The following is a 20,219-nucleotide window of genomic DNA, read 5'->3' as shown; positions in this document are numbered from 1 at the left end:
CTACGATAAGCACCAAATTGTTTCCTGCATTTTCAACAAAAATGTTCAGGCTTAATATCATATATGTAGTCTATGCCTTTCTGTTGTAATGTGAACTTGGAAGAATAAAGACTACTTTGATGTTCGTTCTGTAGGTGATCGAGAGAGAGAGAGTTATTTTTCTGACACAATGTTTGTGTTTCAATGAATCTTTTTCATCCCCGATCCCCATCAGAACAAGTAACAACACTTTTAATGGAAATGGAAAAAAGAAACAACAACAAAATAGACAACACACACACACACAGACAAAAAGCACACCAACAATGTGGACCGTTACTGGCAAGTTTTGAATACACATTTTCCACGCAATATCTTTTAACCTATTAGATTTGAGTGGCTTTTGCATCAAAATACAGAGTATACACTACCCCCACAACAACAAGAGCATCTTCTTCAGCAATATGGTTTTGGAATCAGAGCTAGTTCTATTGAACAGGAAGTCACAGTGCTGAAGAAAACTGTAGAACTGGGGATAAGCTGCATACATATTGGCTTGAAATCCTTAAAAGCAGGAAATTGAAACTGGATGTATCTTGGTCATAAATATTGACTGCCATGTCCGACTTGGCAAAAAAAAAAAGTGTTTGGACAAGATGCCAATTTCACAGGTAATATTTAGGTCATTTTCATGAAGTATTTGTCCAACATCTGATGTCCAGCTTTAAGATGAATCCTTGCTATTGTGTCCTTGAGAAAGGCACTTTTCTCCAATTTCCTCACTGGGTACCTGAATTCAGATGGGAAAGGTATGGCTGAAGGAGATTAAATGAATTCACTGCCTCTATGGCTGTGTAAGGCTGTATAGGACCTTTAACCTTTAAAAGAAATGGGAAACAAAAATCAATTCCAGAAAGAGAGAACCTTGGAAAGAAGGAGAGACAGCATGACGCAACACACAGTCAGAGGCACACACCAAGATGCAGCTTTTTGACTATTGTCACTTTTTTTTTTTAACAACAAAAGTAAAACAAACTGCTTGTAACAATCCAAACCACACAAAATATAGCTTTCTCATTTGTTGCATTTCAAATCAAGTACACCTCATCTGGTCACAGAATTATCAATTGTTATATGTAATTTCAAAGCAAATATCATTCCTTCCTTGCAAATAAATATGGTTAATATGGTTATTTGAATATTTCAAAAGCAGAACATACATATCTATTTTAAAATGCAAATAATGGGTTTTTTCAAGCATTACATCACTTCGAATCAAAAGTATATCAACCAGCCTTTGCAAAAAAGAGTAAGTCAACCACTGCATATCCTTTCAATTTGAATACATAGCCATCATTCACTCAAAAGCAAAGAAAACAGCAATGTCACAAAAATATATTTGCACTTTACAGTTCAGTTTGTCTAAACACAAGCAGAGTCTACCAATGGCAAACAAAATTAAACGAGAACGGGAAGAAAAGCTGAAAGACACAACACTAATTGATCTGAGAAGTTAATTCAGTTGGACATGCCCAAAATGGGGACTCAGTTGAGTGACTTCCCCTGAGCTGATTCAGCTCCAACTTTCTGATATGAAGTCTGCGATAGACTCCTGCACCAAAAATTGTATTGTATTATTAGTAAATATTACTCTTTGTCACAACAGATTTCTCTGAGTGAAATTCAGGCTGCTCTTCCCAGGGAGAGTGTGTTACTACAGTGTAGCACCACCTTTCGTTTTTCTTTTTCTTTTTTTTCTGCCTGCAAGTGTATTTATTTTCCTATCAGAAGTAGTTTTTTCTACAAAATTTTGCCAAGGATAACGCTTTGGTTGTCATGGGTCCTTATAAATGTACAAAGTGCAAGATACACACAGGATCTCAGTTTGTCACCTCATCTGAATATCCAAACCACCCCTGAAGGCCTAATGGAGTAGGAGGAAATACTGGCAAATGTGGGATTCGATCCCATGTGCTCAGATTCTCTTGCTTCCTAGGTGGACACATTACAACTGGGCCACCACTCCACAGTGGTGAAACAACACGGCATATTGAACACCAACAGTTCAGCCATCACAAACACTCTTCAACGCTTTGCACTGCCAACACCAATAGGCACAAATCCATTGACTTATGAATATCATATATTTGTTTTTTAGTCTTACATCACAGATGGAGGCAGCCATAGGCACTACTCTCAATCAGACTAGATGCAAGTAGTAAAGTCAGGTATATGAACAGAAAAGGAAAAAAAAGTAAAATTGTTAACATCAAAAAATTTAAATAAAATGTATTTAAAGGCCAAGAAATGAGATCAGCACCAACTACACAAAATGTCACACACAAAGTATGAAGCTTGACTAGACTGGTGAGACAGTTTGGCAATGGTGCTGGAATAAGTAATGATACAGGGTATTTAAACATAAAATATTTCACTTTGCATAAAATTCTTGGCCACATAAATCCAATATGATAGAAAAAACAAAAACAAAAACAAAGAGAGGCTTTCAAAATCCTGTTGTGGTGTCCATTTCCACAGAAAGAAAGTCAGATATTCTGTAATACTTTTTTTCATTTTTTAAATCAAATTACCAGAACTGGATTCGAAGAAGAATGAAATTACTCATTCATGTTTTCTCAGTGCAGTGGAAGAATATTTCTGCCACAATCCTAACATCATCATCACTGACAAGCTATTTATGGGTGTTCACAGTACACACAAAAGAGTGAGAGTGCTTGTAATCATGGTCGAAGGGAAGCAACCCACATCTCTTCACAATGTGCTTGAGCAACAATGTTTACAACTTCCAAAACAGGCATGCTCCCTAACTGCAGTGAGCTGTTTTACTGAATAGTATGAAAAAGTATAAAATAAAATTTTATGGATCATTAAAAATTAAAAGGACTGTAAAAAGACGGCAATTCTTCTTGACATTGATACAAGAGAATAACATACAATACTGCCTTATTCTGTTGAGTGTTTTGACGAAGATTTTGATCCTATGTATAAAGATAAGGTAGATCTCTAATCAACCTGTTAAAGAGACAAGTACTGACAAAAAGTCTGAACTGTCAGCAATCTGGTAAAAAAAACCCAACTGAATGACAATAATAATAAACAAGAATCCATTTACAAAAAGACAGACAGACATCATGACACTGCTCACTGAGTCTTCACATGTTTGGATACTGGGAGACCAGGAATGTGTGAAATGCCTCTCCTTTCCTCAAATGAGTATTCAACTAATTATAACAGTAAACAGAAAAAAAAAGCACACACACTTTATGGCAAAAAACCCCAAACAAAACCCCCAAAAAACATTCCATAAAAAACTGCACATTAAAATTAAAATTAGATGTGATAAAAATCATTCATTTAACAGTAACATGAATCAACAATAAAATGATATAATTATATCAGCTGGCAAATGTCAACTTTGGTGCATAATTTGTAAACAGAAAAAAAACCCAAAACTTTCACACAATAAGCATCAACACCTACATACACAAGAGATAAAATACAGCAGAAACATCTTTTTGATATGGATTTGACACAAGGGCATGCAGCAGAACACACTTGACCAACAATGATCCAGTGCATATGGAATGACCTCTCACTTTCACCTCTAACTCTTTGACCTCTCTCCTCTTACCCAACTTTCTCTTTAAATAATCTCTCTTTCCAAATCACTGGATGAGAACAAGATACATCAGTGTTTTGCATTCTGGCAAAATGATCACTTGAATTCAGAAACATCTGTACCTTTACATTTATATCTTAAGACCTTTTAACATCATTATCAAATATGTCCCTTCAAGGTCTCTCCGCTCTTCCACTGATGACAGAATCTTTTGCGTCCCCAACTTCAACAGAGAGGAACATGACAGGAGAGCTTTCAGTTCTTTAGCTGTACAAACCAGGAATTCACTGCCTTTATCAGTCCATCACAGTCCCTCACTCACATCTTTTCAAACATTCAGTCTATACAAAATCAAGGCACTCCATTCCATGCACAGTTTTATTCAGTGGATCCACATCCATTTCTTCCATACATGCTTTTTTTTTTCCTTTGGTGTGTGTGTGTGTGTGTGTATGTGTGTGAGTGTGTGTGCATGCTTGTGTGCATGTGGGTGTGTGTGTTCTTTGTGTCTGACCAACAGTGAAAAGTACTTTGATAGATTTGAAAGTGCTAGATGATGTACTATCATTATTATCATCTTTAAAGATTTTTTATGAAATAAATTCTTCAAAAGAAAAACAATTCTCTGTCAGTTTCTGTCAGATTGTGTGCACTTTTCTGGAATTCCTCATAAGAGCAGATGATTATTTGAAAAAAACAAACAAAAAAACCTGTCAACTTACTCATTCAAGACCTCCACTTTCCACCCAAGAAAAAAAAAATCACACATTTTCTGCATAGAACTGATGGTTGTTTTCTGAAACTTTGCTGAAGATATCAAACACAGAAGCAAGTGTCAGAGAAACTCAAATACTTGTGCTAAAAAACAGATGATAAAAGAAAAAAATAATTTGGTAACATCCAGCAGCATATCTCCCCTCATATTCACAGGATACATCAAGTAGTTTTACCTCGCTTGGAACTGGTAGTCCAACCTTCCCAACGCAGAAAGTCTTTAATGCACTGCGGCACACAGAAAGGCCATTCATATTCGTTAGGCACAATCCCGTCACACTTGGACTCGAAGAACGAAAACAAGGGGAACCTGAGGCGAGTCCGTCTGGCGTCTTGCTGCATGAGAGAGCGGTTGTTGGCCAGTGTGTGGTAGTACATAAAGAGGCGAGAAGTGATGTAGAAGGCAATGAATACGTCGATTGAGTAGTGCTCATGTGCCGCCAGAATGAAGAAAATGCCAAAGATGTTCAGCACCCAGGAGGTCACGTGAAGATAGTACCAGTCCTTTGCTGGTGTGTCTGGGAAACATAAAAAAACAAATAAAAACATCTTATGGTATAGGAAATGACAAGGCTGGATCATACTTAACTCACTCGATACTAACAGCGGGTATTTCCGTTGTCCGTTTCCAACCGGTTTTATACGAACAACGAGTACTGCCGTTCCGACCTTCAAAAATTTCCACAAGTGACGTCGTAACCCGGTGTCACAGACACAGCCATCCAGGTTACAGCCTAATTAGCATAGGTCAACCTCTGACCACTGGAGTGGCTGGCACGTCGCTTGTTGCTGTGCTGTTGAGCTATTTTTGTCGTCACCCAGGCCTTTGTGTTCAGACAAACAACAATGGCGTCGCAACCCAGCACGAGTGGTACACAGAGCAGACAAGGAAGGCGTGTTTACACCCTAAGAGAAGCCGTAGAACTGGTCCAAACTGAAGGATCAGATGTCGAAGATGGTGAAGAAGACGAGGAGAGTGATTTTTTAGCATCCGAGGCGAGTGAAAATGAAAGTTTGTCGGACATCGAACCTGAAGTGGAAGAGCAGAGAGGCGTGGCAAGCGATGCAGGCAGTGACAGTGAAAGAGAGGCAGGCGCACACGGCCTACTGGCTGACCAGAGCATGGACACTTTTCTGAAATTTATGAGCAAAGAGTGGCATGAGGATTTTAGTTTTTTCCCTGCCATACCACCTTACACTGACCAAGAACTGCACGGACTGCAATTACAAGGGATGACTGGCCACGCCCCTATAGACTTTTATGACGCGATATTCGACAACGCGATCATGACGCATATTGTTGAAGAAACGAACCGATATGCCGCTCAGTCCCTTCAACAGAAAGGTGTTCTGCCACCCCACAGTCTCTTTAGGAAGTGGAAGAACACCACAGAGAATGAAATGACTGGATTCTTGGCGATACTTATACACATGGGTCTCGCCCATAAACCACAAGTGGCTGACTACTGGTCAACTAACCCTATCCTGGTATCACCATTTGCTGCCAACATCATGTCCAGGGATAGATTCAATCTACTTCTGGCCATGCTGCATGTCTCGAACAATGAAGAATATATTCCTCGGGGAGAAGAAAACCACAATCCTCTCCACAAAATTCAGCCTGTCTACACCCATCTGCGAGACAGATTCAAGGCCCTCTACATCCCAGAGGAGAACATCTGCCTTGATGAGGCAATGTGCCCATGGAGGGGGAAGCTGAGCTTCAGGGTGTACATGAAGGACAAGCCTGTCAAATGGGGGATCAAGCTATACGAGCTGTGTGAGTCGTCATCAGCTTATGTGTTTGATTTCGAAATTTTTGGTAACGTCCCCAACATCAGCAACAAACCGGTGGATGTGGTAATGAGAATAGCAGAGCCCCTCCTGAATAAAGGCCGGACAGTCTATGTAGACAACTATTACTGCTGCCCTGAGCTGGCGGAGAAGCTGGTGATGCAGGATACTCACTGTGTTGGGACTGTGCGGCCGAACAGGAAGGGTATGCCCAGACAGCTGGTTTCTGCAGCCCCACCACGCGGCCATGTATACGCTTTACGCCAAGGTATGTAGTAATTTTATTTATCATGAGTTTGTTTCCCTATCATAATATGTTCACACAATAATTTATAAATCATACATCCTCCAGGATATACTTTTTTCCACATATGGTTGTGTTACAACTGATATTATGAATATGATCTGTTCATTTGTACTTCATCTACATCACATATACAAATACTGTTGACACATCTGTGGTGTGTGTAAAGGTACACAGGCATTGTTGAGTTTGTGTGTGTGTGTGTGTGCATTTGTGTGTGTGTGTGTGCATTTGTGTGTGTGTGTGTGTGTGTGTGTGTTTGTGTGCATTTATGTGTGTTGTGTGTGTGTGTGTGTGCATTTGTGTGTGTGTGTGTGTGTGTGTGTGTGTGTGTTTGTGTGCATTTATGTGTGTTGTGTGTGTGTGTGTGTGTGCATTTGTGTGTGTGTGTGTGTGTGTGTGTGTGCACATGACTGTGTGTGTGTGCATTTATGTGTGTGTGTGTGTGTGTGTGTGTGTGTGTGTGCACATGACTGTGTGTGTGTGTGTGTAAGTGTGCATTAGTGGTTGTGGTGGTGGTAGTGGTGTGCGTGGTGTGTGTGTGTTTTCTTTTCCACTGCAACTGTTTCCCTAATTCTCTGTGTACATGTGTTATAGGTGCAGTAGGTGTCCTGAAGTGGATGGACAAGAAGGCAGTGCACCTGATCACCACCAAGATGGACCCAGCTGAGATGGAGGAGGTCACCACAAGGACAGGCAGGAAACTGAAGCCTAAAGCTGTCCAAGACTACATAGTCAACATGGCTGGAGTTGACCGCAGTGACCAGCTCATGGCCTACATGCCGCTCAATCGGAAGACAATGAAGTGGTGGAAAAAATTATTTTTTCACCTCTTCACTCTCTCTCTTATCCAGGCATCCATCCTCCATGACAAGTACCAGAGGAGTCAAGGAGGATCTAGGATGTCCCTGAAAAAGTTCATTGTCATAATTGGCAATGAACTCAATGCCAGATATCAAGCTGGTGTTGCTGCTGACCAAGCCACTGCCCAGGCCGTTGCCCAGGCTGCTGCCCAGGTCATCGCCCAGCCCATTGCCCAGCCTGTTGCCCAGCCTGCTGCCCAGCCCCGTCCTCCAGGACTTGTGCCCACCCCACAGGCTCGCCTTCAAGGTGCACACTTTTCCACTGTTCTTCCTCCACGACCCAGTGGAAAGAAGAACTTCAGGAAATGCCATGTTTGTACTGCACGGCGCAAACGCTATCCTGAGGTCAAATTTCGGGAAAGCCCAAACTGGTGCGCCAAATGTGGTGTAACTTTGTGTGATAAGCTGTGCCAGGGAAGAGACATCACTTGTTTTCAAGTGTATCACACCATTGCAGATTATGCAAATTATTAGAAGAGATTATGTGCTTTTTTTTTTTTTTTTTTTGTTGCTTTTTTTTTTTTCCATGTGTAGACAGCGGCTGTTTTGGATATCAAATAGTGAGGTTTTTGGCCCTATGATTAATGTTAGTGTATTCTTACAGTACAGAAACTTTCAAATGATTACCAGTGTGATGTGTGTGAAAAATTTTTTTTTTTTCAAGAACAATATGGATTACCTAGACAAGAAAGATCATCGTAAAGGATACCCCATCTCCATCCAACTACAGAGAGAGTACCACAGACTGAAGAGCTGCTTACTGTGCTTATTCACTATATCAGTAATCATGTCTCCAAATTTCAAGACTGTGTGACATCTCTTTTTCTTTTTTTTCTTTTTTTTTCCAGACCATACTTATACCTACTGTTTTGAAGAATGCCACTTGACAAATTACCAATTAGCAACTTTTATGATATTTATTTTAACTCATTTGTATGATGCAGAAACTCTCAAACAGCCATTTTTTTACACTCTACAGGGTTTGACAATGCAGTTTATGTGGAAAATAACCCTTTTTTCAACAATGCTGTGAATTTCATCACTATGATGTGCAACCACCCTCAATTTTGTTATCGTAAAAAAGGTAATCCTATTTATCTCTGGCTACAAAAGGTGAACCATAACAGTAAGAGCTTTGAAAAATTGTGCTCTTCTTATTCACTTTATCTGTAATAATGTCTCCAAATTTCAAAATCATGTGTCTTTTTTTTTTTTTTTTAATGAATTGTTTTCAAACCATACTGATGCCTTGTGTACTAAAGAATGCCGTATGACAAATTGCCAATTGGCCACTTGCATGTTATTTATTTTTGCTCATTTGTATGATGCAGAAACTCTCAAATAGCCATTTTTTTACATTCTACAGGGTTTCTCAAAGTGATTTATGTGGAAAATAACCCTTCTTTCAACAATGCTGTGAATTTCATCACTATGATGTGCAACCACCCTCAATTTTGTTATCGTAAAAAAGGTAATATTATTTATCTCTGGCTACAAAAGGTGAACCATAACAGTAAGAGCTTTGAAAAATTGTGCTCTTCTTATTCACTTTATCTGTAATAATGTCTCCAAATTTCAAAACCATGTGTCTTTTATTTTTTTTTTTATGAATTGTTTTCAAACCATGCTGATGCCTTATGTACTAAAGAATGCCGTATGACAAATTGCCAATTGGCCACTTGCATGTTATTTATTTTTGCTCATTTGTATGATGCAGAAACTCTCAAATAGCCATTTTTTTACATTCTACAGGGTTTCTCAATGTGATTTATGTGGAAAATAACCCTTCTTTCAACAATGCTGAAAATTTTCCTTCTATGCATTTGGAACCACCCTCAATTTCGTTGTTGTAAAAAAACTATGTTTTATCACTCCAGCTACAAAAAATGAACCATGAAAGTAAGGGCTATGAAACTTAGCACCATGCTTATTCCATTTATCAATAAACATGTCTCAAAATTTCAAGTCATTGTGTTTTGTCATTATTTTTTGGTGATTTTTTAAAAAACCTATACAAACGCCCAGTATCCACAGGAACACGTGATTACAAAAAGCCCAGTATCGAGTGAGTTAAAGAGTGACTTTATCTCTGGATGTGTAGGTATTGTCAGGTGTTTGCACACTGTGTGTCTCATTACTGTCTGAAAGACATGTTTGTCTGCGGTCAACTTATGAAACAAAGTGGCAAAATTTGTGAATGTGTCTGAACAATGTTATAAACAAACACAGCTCTGTAATCATGGAAGCACACAACAAAACAAAAAAGGTTTACACTCTGTGATGAAGAAGTTGAGGAGGGTGATGATGGTAGTGTGGCCACTGAACATGTAGTCCCCACAGCTCTTTACTCCCTGCAGTGTCATGCCAAACCCCTGCCAGATATCCAAGGCACGTTGCAGCCGTGACCAAATATCTCCATACCTCTGGAAATACACAGACACTCTATAAATCACTCTCTCTCTCTATATATATATATATATATATACATATATATATGTATATATATGTATGTATATATACATATATATTGCAGTGAAAGTGTGACAAGAGATTTCACAAAATCCCGGACCATTTTAGTACTTACTGACGTACTGCCCATTATCATGCACACTGGCATGTATGGCAGTAACGGAAAACCGCCACTCTTGTCTCTTTTGGACCAGTGTTTGAATGGCACCCCAGGTGTGCTTCAGGGTCTTGAGTTCTCCTTCAACTGTTCTGCGCCAGGTGTTGTTTGGCCTTCCTCTCTTGCATCTACCTTCTCTTGCACTGTGAAGGGCTGTTCAGGTGATGTTACCTTGCTCTCTTCACATAATGTGTCCGATCCATTTCCAAGGATTTCATGCAATTACTGATTCAGTAATGAAATCAATGGGTTTTCTCTGGAATATCAAGATATCTCTAACTCGTCCCCCCCCCCCCTGCCCCCCCCCCACCCGAACCCCCCTTCTCCCCTCCCCCCAGTTCACAAATTCTTACTTCAGTAAAGCAATGAATTAGTGTAACCAAATGCTTACAATTAATAATGTGGTTGCTACTAAGTCATCCTTCAAAAAGTCAGAGATCCTTGGATGGTACCGACAGCAATATCAAAGATACATGTCAATTGTGTGGGTCTTTGACAGCAGTATAGATTATTGGATTACATTTCCAGGGAACGTGGAAGAAGATGAAGAAGAATTTCATGAGAACAAGAACGTGGCACACTATTCCGGTATACAATGTTCACAGTACTCTGCAGTAGATGGATCAGAAGGTAATTAAACAAACCAAAAATGAAACACATATACATGTACATGTACGTGTGTGGTGCATATAAGCATGTATAATGAACATGTGTACATGCATCTGTGTGCATGCATGCAATCATGTGTGCATGTTTGGGTACATACACATTAATAACATACTTGGAAAAAAAAGTGTGCATGCACAAAACATTAAGGACATTGTTTTTTGAGCAGACAATTCAGATGATGGGTTAACAGGCTCTTTCAACTGCATCTCATTTGGTTCATTTTAGAGCACCTGACATCTACATTCATAGTAATCATACAGCTTATTTTTAAGTTCCTGTGCAGTCTGTGCATTCTTTCATAACAGAGCACTTCACATATTTCATAAAATCATTCACCTTTTTCTTTTTTTTCGAGGTAACATAAATATAATCATGTAAACAAGATTATCAAAATTATAAGTCTTTGTGTAAGTGACATTATATAAAAATTAAAATAATAAAAAAGCTGCCCAAAACAAACGGTGACATGTTCAGGCTACACAGAGTGCATGTCAAACAAAGTAACACGTCAACTGTTTCACTTTCAGTGACAGGATGATAAGACAAATGTCAAAGCAACCTGACCCAACAATGTCAACAACAAAAAAAGCATGAAGTACTCTCCCTTGCACTGGTCTTTGAGGTGTGCCCTATCACACGCACAACACACACACACACACACACAGGAAATATTCCCAGTCAGGTGATGCTAACAGATGATGAATATATACAAACAAGATTGGGAAAATTTGTTTATGAATGCTGCTGCAATTTACTGCATTAACTGATTGATTAATTGTGTGTTTTTCATTCGTTCATTCATTTACCATTGCACTTGTGTCTTATAAACCTTATGGTTTCATGACAATAAAATCTATTCTATTCTATTCTATTCACACACACAAGAAAAACAAACAAACAAAAACAACACTCAAACACACACAGACAAACACATATTACTGCTGTTCAAAAAGCTTTAATTCTAACAGTGACAAAATGATTTCTGTGGTCATATTTCAGTCTACAATATCATCAGTCAAACATTTAGTAAAAGTTAAATTATATCAAGAGTTTAAATATAATTATGTAACATATTTTTGCTGAGCAGTAATAATAAAGAAATCACTAATGTTCAATGGTTATACTTGATAAACAGTCAAAATATACATTCCTATTTATGACTGAATGGTCAACTTTCCTAAACATTAATATAACCCTGCAGTCATAATCCATAAAAAAAACAATAAGGCAGCACTGTACTCTGGTGATGCACTCTCCCCTACAAAAGTAGCCCAAATTTCAGTGAGAAATTTGTTGCAACAAAAAGTATAATACAATACACCTCAACACAATGCAACAGAATACAAACTACTATAAAATGCAATGCAATGCAATGTAAGGAGAGAGGTGACAGATTAGTTAAGACACTTATCTCCAATACAGTGTCTGTGAGAATCTGTGTTCAAATCACGGTCTTACCCTTTCTCCCAAGTTTGACTGGAAAATCAAACTGAGTATCTAGCCATTTGGATGAGATGATAAATTGAGATCCTGTGTGCAGTACACACTTGCTGCACTAAAAAAATAAAATAAATAAATAACCTAAAAACCATGGCAACATAACTGTTGTCCTCTGGCAAAATTCTGCAGAATAAATCCATTCTGATGGGAACACAAATATATATATGAATGCACTCAATGCCTGACTAGCGTGTTGGGTTATGCTGCTGGTCAGGCATCTGCCAAACAGATGTGGTGCAGCATAATTATTTATATATAAATGGATTTGTCCAAACACAGTGATGCCTCCTTGAGAAACTGAAACTATCTGAAACTAATGCAATACAACACAACTCAAACTGGTACAATACAGCAAAACATAACACATTACAGTAAAGTACAGTTCAGTACAGAACAGTACAATATAATAACAGTCTATACAATGCAGTCAATATAACATATTACAATACAGTCAATAAAAATATTACAACATAATACAATACAATCAACACGATACAGTAAAAACAAACAAACAAACAAAAAACACATAATACAGTCAATACAACACAACGCAATACAACACTGCACAATAAAGTAAAACATAAGCATAGCAACTGTTCACCTACCTTGCCCACACAGTGCAGGTGTCGTCCCGGCACAGAGAGGGAGGTGATGAGCATGGTGACACAGCGCAACAGGAAGATGGTCCCCATCAGGGAGAACATTCGCCTCATTAGAATGAACCTGCAAGCACAGACTCTACCTCAGTACCTGTCAGTTTTCACTATCTTCACCACATCCGCTACCTATCAATTTTCACCAACAGCCAGTACATCTACTATGTGTCAGTTTTGACTACAGCCACCACATTTCAATTTTCACCACAGCCACTCTGTCCATTTTCACCACAGCTAGTAAAGTGACTGTCAATTTTCACCACAGCCAGTGCAGTTACTATCTGTCAGTTTTGACCACAGCCACTACGACTATGTTTCAATTATCACCAAAGCCACTACCTGTCAGCTTTCACCACAGCCATCACCTGTCACATTTTACCAAAGCCAGTACCTGTCAATCTTCATCACAGCCACTCCCTGTCAATTTTCACAACAGCCAGTGCAGCAACTACCTGTCAATTTTCACAACAGCCACTCCCTGTCAATTTTCACAACAGCCAGTGCAGCAACTACCTGTCAATTTTCACCACAGCCACTCCCTGTCAATTTTGACTGCAGCCAGTGCAGCAACTACCTGTCAATTTTCACAACAGCCACTCCCTGTCAATTTTGACTGCAGCCAGTGCAGCAACTACCTGTCAATTTTCACAACAGCCACTCCCTGTCAATTTTGACTGCAGCCAGTGCAGCAACTACCTGTCAATTTTCACAACAGCCAGTGCAGCAACTACCTGTCAATTTTCATCACAGCCACTCCCTGTCAATTTTCACAACAGCCAGTGCAGCAACTACCTGTCAATTTTCATCACAGCCACTCCCTGTCAATTTTCACAACAGCCAGTGCAGCAACTACCTGTCAATTTTCACCATAGCTACTACCCGTCACTTTTTACCAAAGCTATTACCTATCAATTTCCCCACAGTCACTACCTGTCAATTTTCATCACAGCCACTCCCTGTCAATTTTCACAACAGCCAGTGCAGCAACTACCTGTCAATTTTCACAACAGTCACTACCTGTCAATTTTCACCACAGCAAGTACCTGTCAATTTTCACAACAGCTAGTGTAGCAACTACCTGTCAATTTTCACAATAGCCAGTGCAGCAACTTCCTGTCCAGCAACTATCTGTCAATTTCAACCACAGCCAGTACAGCCACACATTATAATTTTCACTGCAACCACACATTTCAATTTTCACTACAGCCACAGTTTTTGTTGTTGTTGTTTTGCTCCCCTAAATTCTGTGACATATATTTAAAAAAATAACAGTGATGGGATTATGATGCTACTGCCATGGGAGTCCGTTTAGAGACGATAATAAGATGATAATAAACAAAGGTCCCATGTGCATCATGCACTCATGACTTATTCTTATTGCTTATAATCCAGCTGACTGCAAAGGGCCGTATCAGGACTGTCAAACCATACAAATGTGTCAAAACAAAACTGTCACATTTACAACAAAAAAAAAACAACCAAAAAAACAACCTGCTTAGATAAAGCCACAAAACACAGTTCATGACACAATATCCCAACCATTTAGCTCCTTATGGCAAATAAGACTAGGCCATGCTGAGGACGCCAGCCCTTCCGCTTTATTTATCTGAATTATCATCCCCAGATTACAAAAAATCATAAAAATAAAGGAAAAAACAATACTTCAGAGCCAAACGAAAAAATACATAAATAAAAAAAAAGACCATCTGGGCAAAAAACACTGCAGAATGGGCAGCTAGTGCCCATCCCAGTGTTTACATCTCACTACTTAATCGCTGGAGCAAAAGAGCACAGATAGTACATCACAGACTGCAGAAAAGAGAAAAAAGTGTCAAGGTTTGCTTGAAAAAAGAAAGGGGAACATTGGACTGGGAAGGCAGAAAAAGGAGACAACAGTGAAGAAAGAAAAAAGGCAGAAACAAAGAGAGTGACAGAAAAGAAGAAATTTCTAGCACAGAATTTCCAGAAGGCAGAGATGCTATTTATACTGAAAGATCCCCCGACACTCCCACGGGGGGACTCATGACTTAGTGTATGTAAGTAGAGTGTTGGCCTAGAGGTAACGCATCCGCCTAGGAAGCGAAATAATCTGAGTGCACTGGTTTGAATCACACCGGCAGTTGCCAATATTTTCTCCCCTCCACTAGACCTTGAGTGGTGGTCTGGATGCTGGCCATTCTGATGAGGTGATTGATGAGACGATACACTGAGGTCTTGTGTGCAGCATGCATTTAACGCAAAAAAACAACAACCCAAAAACACGGCAAAAAAAGGGTTGTCCCTGGCAAATTTTGTAGAAAAATCCACTTGGACAGGAAAACAAATAAGGTTGCAGGCAGGGAAAAAAAAAAAAAAAGGTGGCGCTGTCAGTGTTGCGATGTGCTCTCCCTGGGGGGAAAAACCAGTACAACTAGTATCACACAATACGATATATTACAAATCAATACCATACAATACCATACATGTACAGGGAAGTTGTGTATTGAAAAGGTGACAATAATTGTTTTGTTTCTTTTTTTTTTCTTTTTTTTGGAGGCAAAATCAAAATTGAACAATTAATCTATATAGTATATATTTCCTGTAATGAGTGACTCAGTTAATTCCCACATAAAGAAAGGCAGACAGACACATAGACAGAGTCAAAGTGAAAATAAGAGAGAGTGAGAGAGTGAAAGAGAGTTGCATACAGTGATACACACACAGCGCATGTACACATGAAAACATACACATACTTAGAAAGAAAAGATACTCTCGAAAATATACAAATTTCCTACTCAATAACAATTTATGACACATTGATATAATGTACATGTAAACTCTTTGTAGGGGCCTATGGCCTCATTATCTGATGCACATGAAAACCATGACATACATGAAACTAACATATATATATGTAAACCATATACACGCAACACTGTACATCTATTAAACTCCAACCTGTGCTTGTGGAAAAGCAACACTCCAACCCAAATACAGTTGAGTATCAACCCAACGAGTTCACTGGCTTCAAAAGCCCAAGGGACATGCGGCATGTTGTCCAGAAAGATATCGGGTAGAGGAGGGTGTGTCTGCATGTCAGGCACACGATCATGCACGATCACCATGACGAAAGCCGTCAACAGAAACACTGCAAACACATAGACAAAGCTCAGCAAGGTTTTCCACAGCTCAGGATCTAGACGCCTCGATTCCTGGGGGAAAAGTGTTTGGTGATATTGAAGAGCTGGGTTCATGGCTGTCAACTGCTGACACTGGGTGAGTACATCAGCGGAGGGATACTCCACTCTTGAGTGTCTGGTTGTTGCCCACTGAGAGTTCTGACTGGTATTATCAGCCTTTGGGACATTGACATTGTTATTTACTGAGATGCTGTCAAGTCTGAGGTCTTGGCCTTGGGCTTTCAGCTGACGCAGTTTGCTCATTAAACGTTTGATGTCACCCAAGATGGTCATTTTGATGGGCTCCTGTTTGAGGTCATCTTCAGTAAGCATCAGAAGAGCAGGTCCATCAATGCGATGTTCAGAACACAACAGGTCGGCATACTGACCAAAGCCCTGCTGATTCAACCACTCAGCAACATTGTCACACGTCCACATGCTCAGGGCAGCCGCGTTCATTTCCGCCATGGCAGACCTGAAAATACATGAGAAATATTATGTTAATGAAGCCATACAAAAACTACATAAAAAAACATACACAAAAATCACTTGTAATAATGCTCATATATATATATATATATATATATATATATATATATATATATTTCTCTTATCTGTCAGTGCTAGTTTTCCTATATATGTTCATTATAAAACAGTGTGTTTTGGAAATATTAACCATGCTTGAAAACGATTTAAATCAAACATATGTAATCATTTCACATACTCTCTTTCTCAAATTTAAATAAAAATTTCTCTGCTCATTGGTGGACCTTTTGTGTGCTCAAAAGTTTGTTGGAAATTAGTGTGATACTAATAGTAAATCTGAAGAAAATGCATACAAAAATAAACAGATGCCAATAAACTTCTATTGACAAACGGTCACAGTGACTGGTACAGAAACATAAGAAGTCTCCACTGAAACAAGGAACTGTTCATTACAAGAAACACAGACAAATGAGGTTTGAAAAAATAAAATAAAATAAAAGATAATACACAAGAACTAACTTCCACTGCGCTCAAAGACTGCTGCTGAGATACAGACACAGCAGAATAATGTGATCTGGATATTCTGAGTGTGGCTCGGAAAGATAGTTCTGGTGGTCTGAGAGTTTCAGGCAAAAGTTAATAAAATGATTTCGCAAAAAAACCCAAAAAAATTAGTATCAATCATGAGGTTGGAATATGAGGAACCTCTTACAGAAATGCAGTGCTAAAGTTGTCAGGCTGCAAACCTGGCATCTTCAGAGCTGACACTACTGATGATGTGTGTCTAAAAATCAAACAAGAGAGGAAGTAAGCAGTAAGCCAAGTGAGTTTCCAGAAGAAAAAAAAAAAAAAAGAAAAAAAGTAGGTCACACTGAAGAGAAAAACACAAGATAATGAATATGATGAAAGACCACCTTCAGACACGCATATTAATACACACACAGCACACATTATGATTGTGCAGAAAATAACTGAACATGGAAACAGGTGCAAATCCAATACCTCTTGATTCTGATGGGACAAAGAAACACAGCAGACAGTCACAATCATCAATATCATTAGTAAAAAAAAAAGAAAAAGAAAAAAAGACTTCACTAAGTATTGACAGTCTGCATTTTTCTTTACTGGTTATCGAATCTATGAAGCAAAATTAACACTGCTGCATGGACTGATAACACTATCAGTTTTATAGAGGTAAATGGGGTGAGAGATAGTCAGGGGAAGAGGGACAAGTAACTGAAACTGTTTAAAATCCAACCCACCAGATATTATGTGTGATACACATGTACACTGTATTCTTAAGTTCAGTTGTAATACCTAGTCATAACACTAGTAGTATAATTATCATGGTAGCTATTTGGGTTTTATTTTTAACGTCACATTCTGATATAAATGTGCTTGTCTTTTTACAAGCTCTCCTTTCCACTTCATCTAGAAATCTCTTCAGTGAAAGATCTTGCAAATCAAATTCATAAGCATGAGTATGTGTTCGTGTTTGGCATTTGTAGTCCCCAACAGTTAAACTTGTGGTTTATCATCAACACAAAAGTGGTACCAAAACTAAGAGATTCTCATTCATATATATATATATATATATATATATGTGTGTGTGTGTGTGTGTGTGTGTGTGTGTGTGTGTGTTGTATATTATTGTATATAATTGTATATATGTGTGCATAAACACACACACACACACATATGTATATATATATATATATATATATATATATATATATATATATATATGTGTGTGTGTGTGTGTGTGTGTGTGTGTGTGTGTGTGTGTGTGTGTGTGCGTGTGTGGGTGGTGGTGGTGGTGGGGGGGTATGTATGCGTATGTGTATGTGTGTAAATGTATGTGTGTGTGTCTATATGTATGTGTATGTATGTGTGTTTATGTATGTATATATGTATGTATGTATACACACACACACACACACACACACATATATATATATATATATATATATATATATATATATATATATATATATGTATGTGTGTGTGTGTGTGTGTGTGTGTGCGTGTGTGTGTGTATATGTGTGTGTTACAGACTTTGGTCAAGGTTCGACGCTTCATTTAAATTTTATTTATTCATCAAACTCTAAAAATAGTTAAGAATTTTACAGAATTGTAAAGTTTATTCTTGAATGATTTAGTTGATGGCGCTTGTTTTAAATGCAGTGGCAGTTGGTTACATACATTTGTAACCGGGTTAGTGAAGCAAACTTTCTTGTGTTGGTATTTGAACTTTGTAGTAATTGTACTATTTTTTTCCCATCAGTATGAAATCACTGGGCAGATCATTGGTAACTAGTCTGACTCGGAAATACATTGAAACCAGTCACAAGGCCAGTTAATATTCGTTTTATTCAAAATCGAACTGTTAGTTCAGCCTTTTATTCTCTTCTTTCTGATTATCGATTTCATCTTTTTTCAGATCTGTTGATATGAAATCGCTGGGCCGATGATTGGTAACAAGCTAGCTAGCGGAAACCCCCCAGTTCTGTACACATTAGAACCATCAAAATGATGATGGTGGATGTTTAAAGAAAGAAGAAAAAAGAACAAGTCTGACTCGGAAACACTGAAACCAAGACACTGTCACTGACAACAATATAAAAGATTGAAAGACCACCACCCAAAAATATATGTGTGTGTGTGTGTGTGTGTGAATGAAAATCACTGTTAAAAGCACAATCTGATAAATGAGACTTATTACACAGTTTACCCTAGTTGAATTATGTACCAAACTGGTATCGCTTGATTGCTGCATCAGACAATGTATTCAATATAACTACCAAACCTGGATGCTTGATGTGCCGTTGTCACGAAGGGAACACACATGTATGTACACATTCAGCAGTGAACGCGTGGACCGTGGGGTCACAGACGGACGTTTGAAGAAGCACAAAATTGGTATCAGATATACCTGAATAGGTATACCATGATCAGCGTGTGTGTACGTAGAAAGAAATTTTAAGTCCGTGGTGTGTGTGTGTGTGTGTGTGTGTAGTTATCGCTCCCGGCCGACTCTTTTTCAGCCAGTTTACGGCTTCAGCCACCGAGCAACTGTCCGGGGCGACCGTGGACAGATGCTGACCGCGGACTCGATAGGAATAACCATAATTATCACTGAAAGACCTGTCGATGACCTGGGGCTTCTTAACTGGACTTGTGAAGTTTCAAATCCAGAACAGACTTAAAAAAGTACTTTATCAATTGTGACTGAGAAACATCATTTGTCTTTGCTTTACACACACAGAGGATTGTTGCCCAAAACAGGGCAAACCACAGGATTACAGACCAGACCAGACTTGACACACACACTGACACACGCACGACTGCGCGCCGTGCGCGCTCGTGAGCATGGCGCACACACACACTGCCACACTGTGACACACACTCCGGCGGGCGCGCGCACACACACACACACACGCTCAATCTTATAGGTGTGTGTGTGTGTGCGAGCGCGCGCTCGCGCATGCCACTGAACTTGCCGTTGCATCCGTTATCAGTTCACTATTCATCTAAACCAGTATACTGAGTTGCAGATAATCAGTTGATGCTTACAAACAAAACTATATTGTCGGAGAACAATATTCCTGAAACAACCCATACACGTCCCTTACCTTGCCACTTAAAAGGCTTACAAATATTGCCATAGTGTAGTCAGCCTGATCTGTTTGATTTCGATTCTTGCGTGAAAATTGGTTGATATAATAATCACCCCCCAGGCAGCCATGACTTTGCCATCTGACCTCACTCAT

The 20,219-nt window shown here is 38.9% G+C and overlaps 1 protein-coding gene across 3 annotated transcripts; it reads right to left on the bottom strand.

Moving 5' to 3' along the window:
- Window positions 1-2,286: 2,286 nt before the first annotated feature.
- LOC143287548 (sphingomyelin synthase-related protein 1-like) lies at window positions 2,287-20,218 on the bottom strand. 3 transcript variants are annotated; one of them, XM_076595627.1, is made up of 5 exons: window positions 20,082-20,218; window positions 15,743-16,438; window positions 12,755-12,872; window positions 9,627-9,777; window positions 2,287-4,911 (listed from the first exon to the last, which is right to left on the bottom strand). In XM_076595627.1, the coding sequence occupies exons 2-5, from the start codon at window positions 16,429-16,431 to the stop codon at window positions 4,556-4,558; spliced, it is 1,314 nt and encodes a 437-aa protein (XP_076451742.1). In that variant the 5' UTR covers window positions 16,432-16,438; window positions 20,082-20,218; the 3' UTR covers window positions 2,287-4,555. The 3 variants fall into 3 exon arrangements, with proteins under 3 accessions (XP_076451742.1, XP_076451733.1, XP_076451752.1); XM_076595618.1 differs by having other exon boundaries at window positions 19,256-20,092; XM_076595637.1 differs by lacking the exon at window positions 20,082-20,218 and adding an exon at window positions 17,452-17,577.
- Between the last annotated feature and the right edge of the window lies 1 nt (window position 20,219).

The sequence above is a fragment of the Babylonia areolata genome, chromosome 1 (genome assembly GCF_041734735.1).
Source record: "Babylonia areolata isolate BAREFJ2019XMU chromosome 1, ASM4173473v1, whole genome shotgun sequence".
Classification (NCBI taxonomy): Eukaryota; Metazoa; Mollusca; class Gastropoda; order Neogastropoda; family Buccinidae; genus Babylonia; species Babylonia areolata.
Note: the sequence above shows the minus strand (reverse complement) of the source record. Positions and strands in the feature narration are given on the sequence as shown.

Bases quoted from the DNA above. Each gene is read 5' to 3' on its own strand.
- LOC143287548 (XM_076595618.1), bottom strand. From the start codon at position 19,308: ATGTGTACATACATGTGTGTTCCCTTCGTGACAACGGCACATCAAGCA. The intron at 16,439-19,255 runs GTTTGGTAGTTA...ATGTATTTTCAG, and splicing joins ACGGCACATCAAGCATCCAG to GTCTGCCATGGCGGAAATGA. The intron at 12,873-15,742 runs GTTGGAGTTTAA...CTGTGCTTGCAG, and splicing joins TTGCTTTTCCACAAGCACAG to GTTCATTCTAATGAGGCGAA.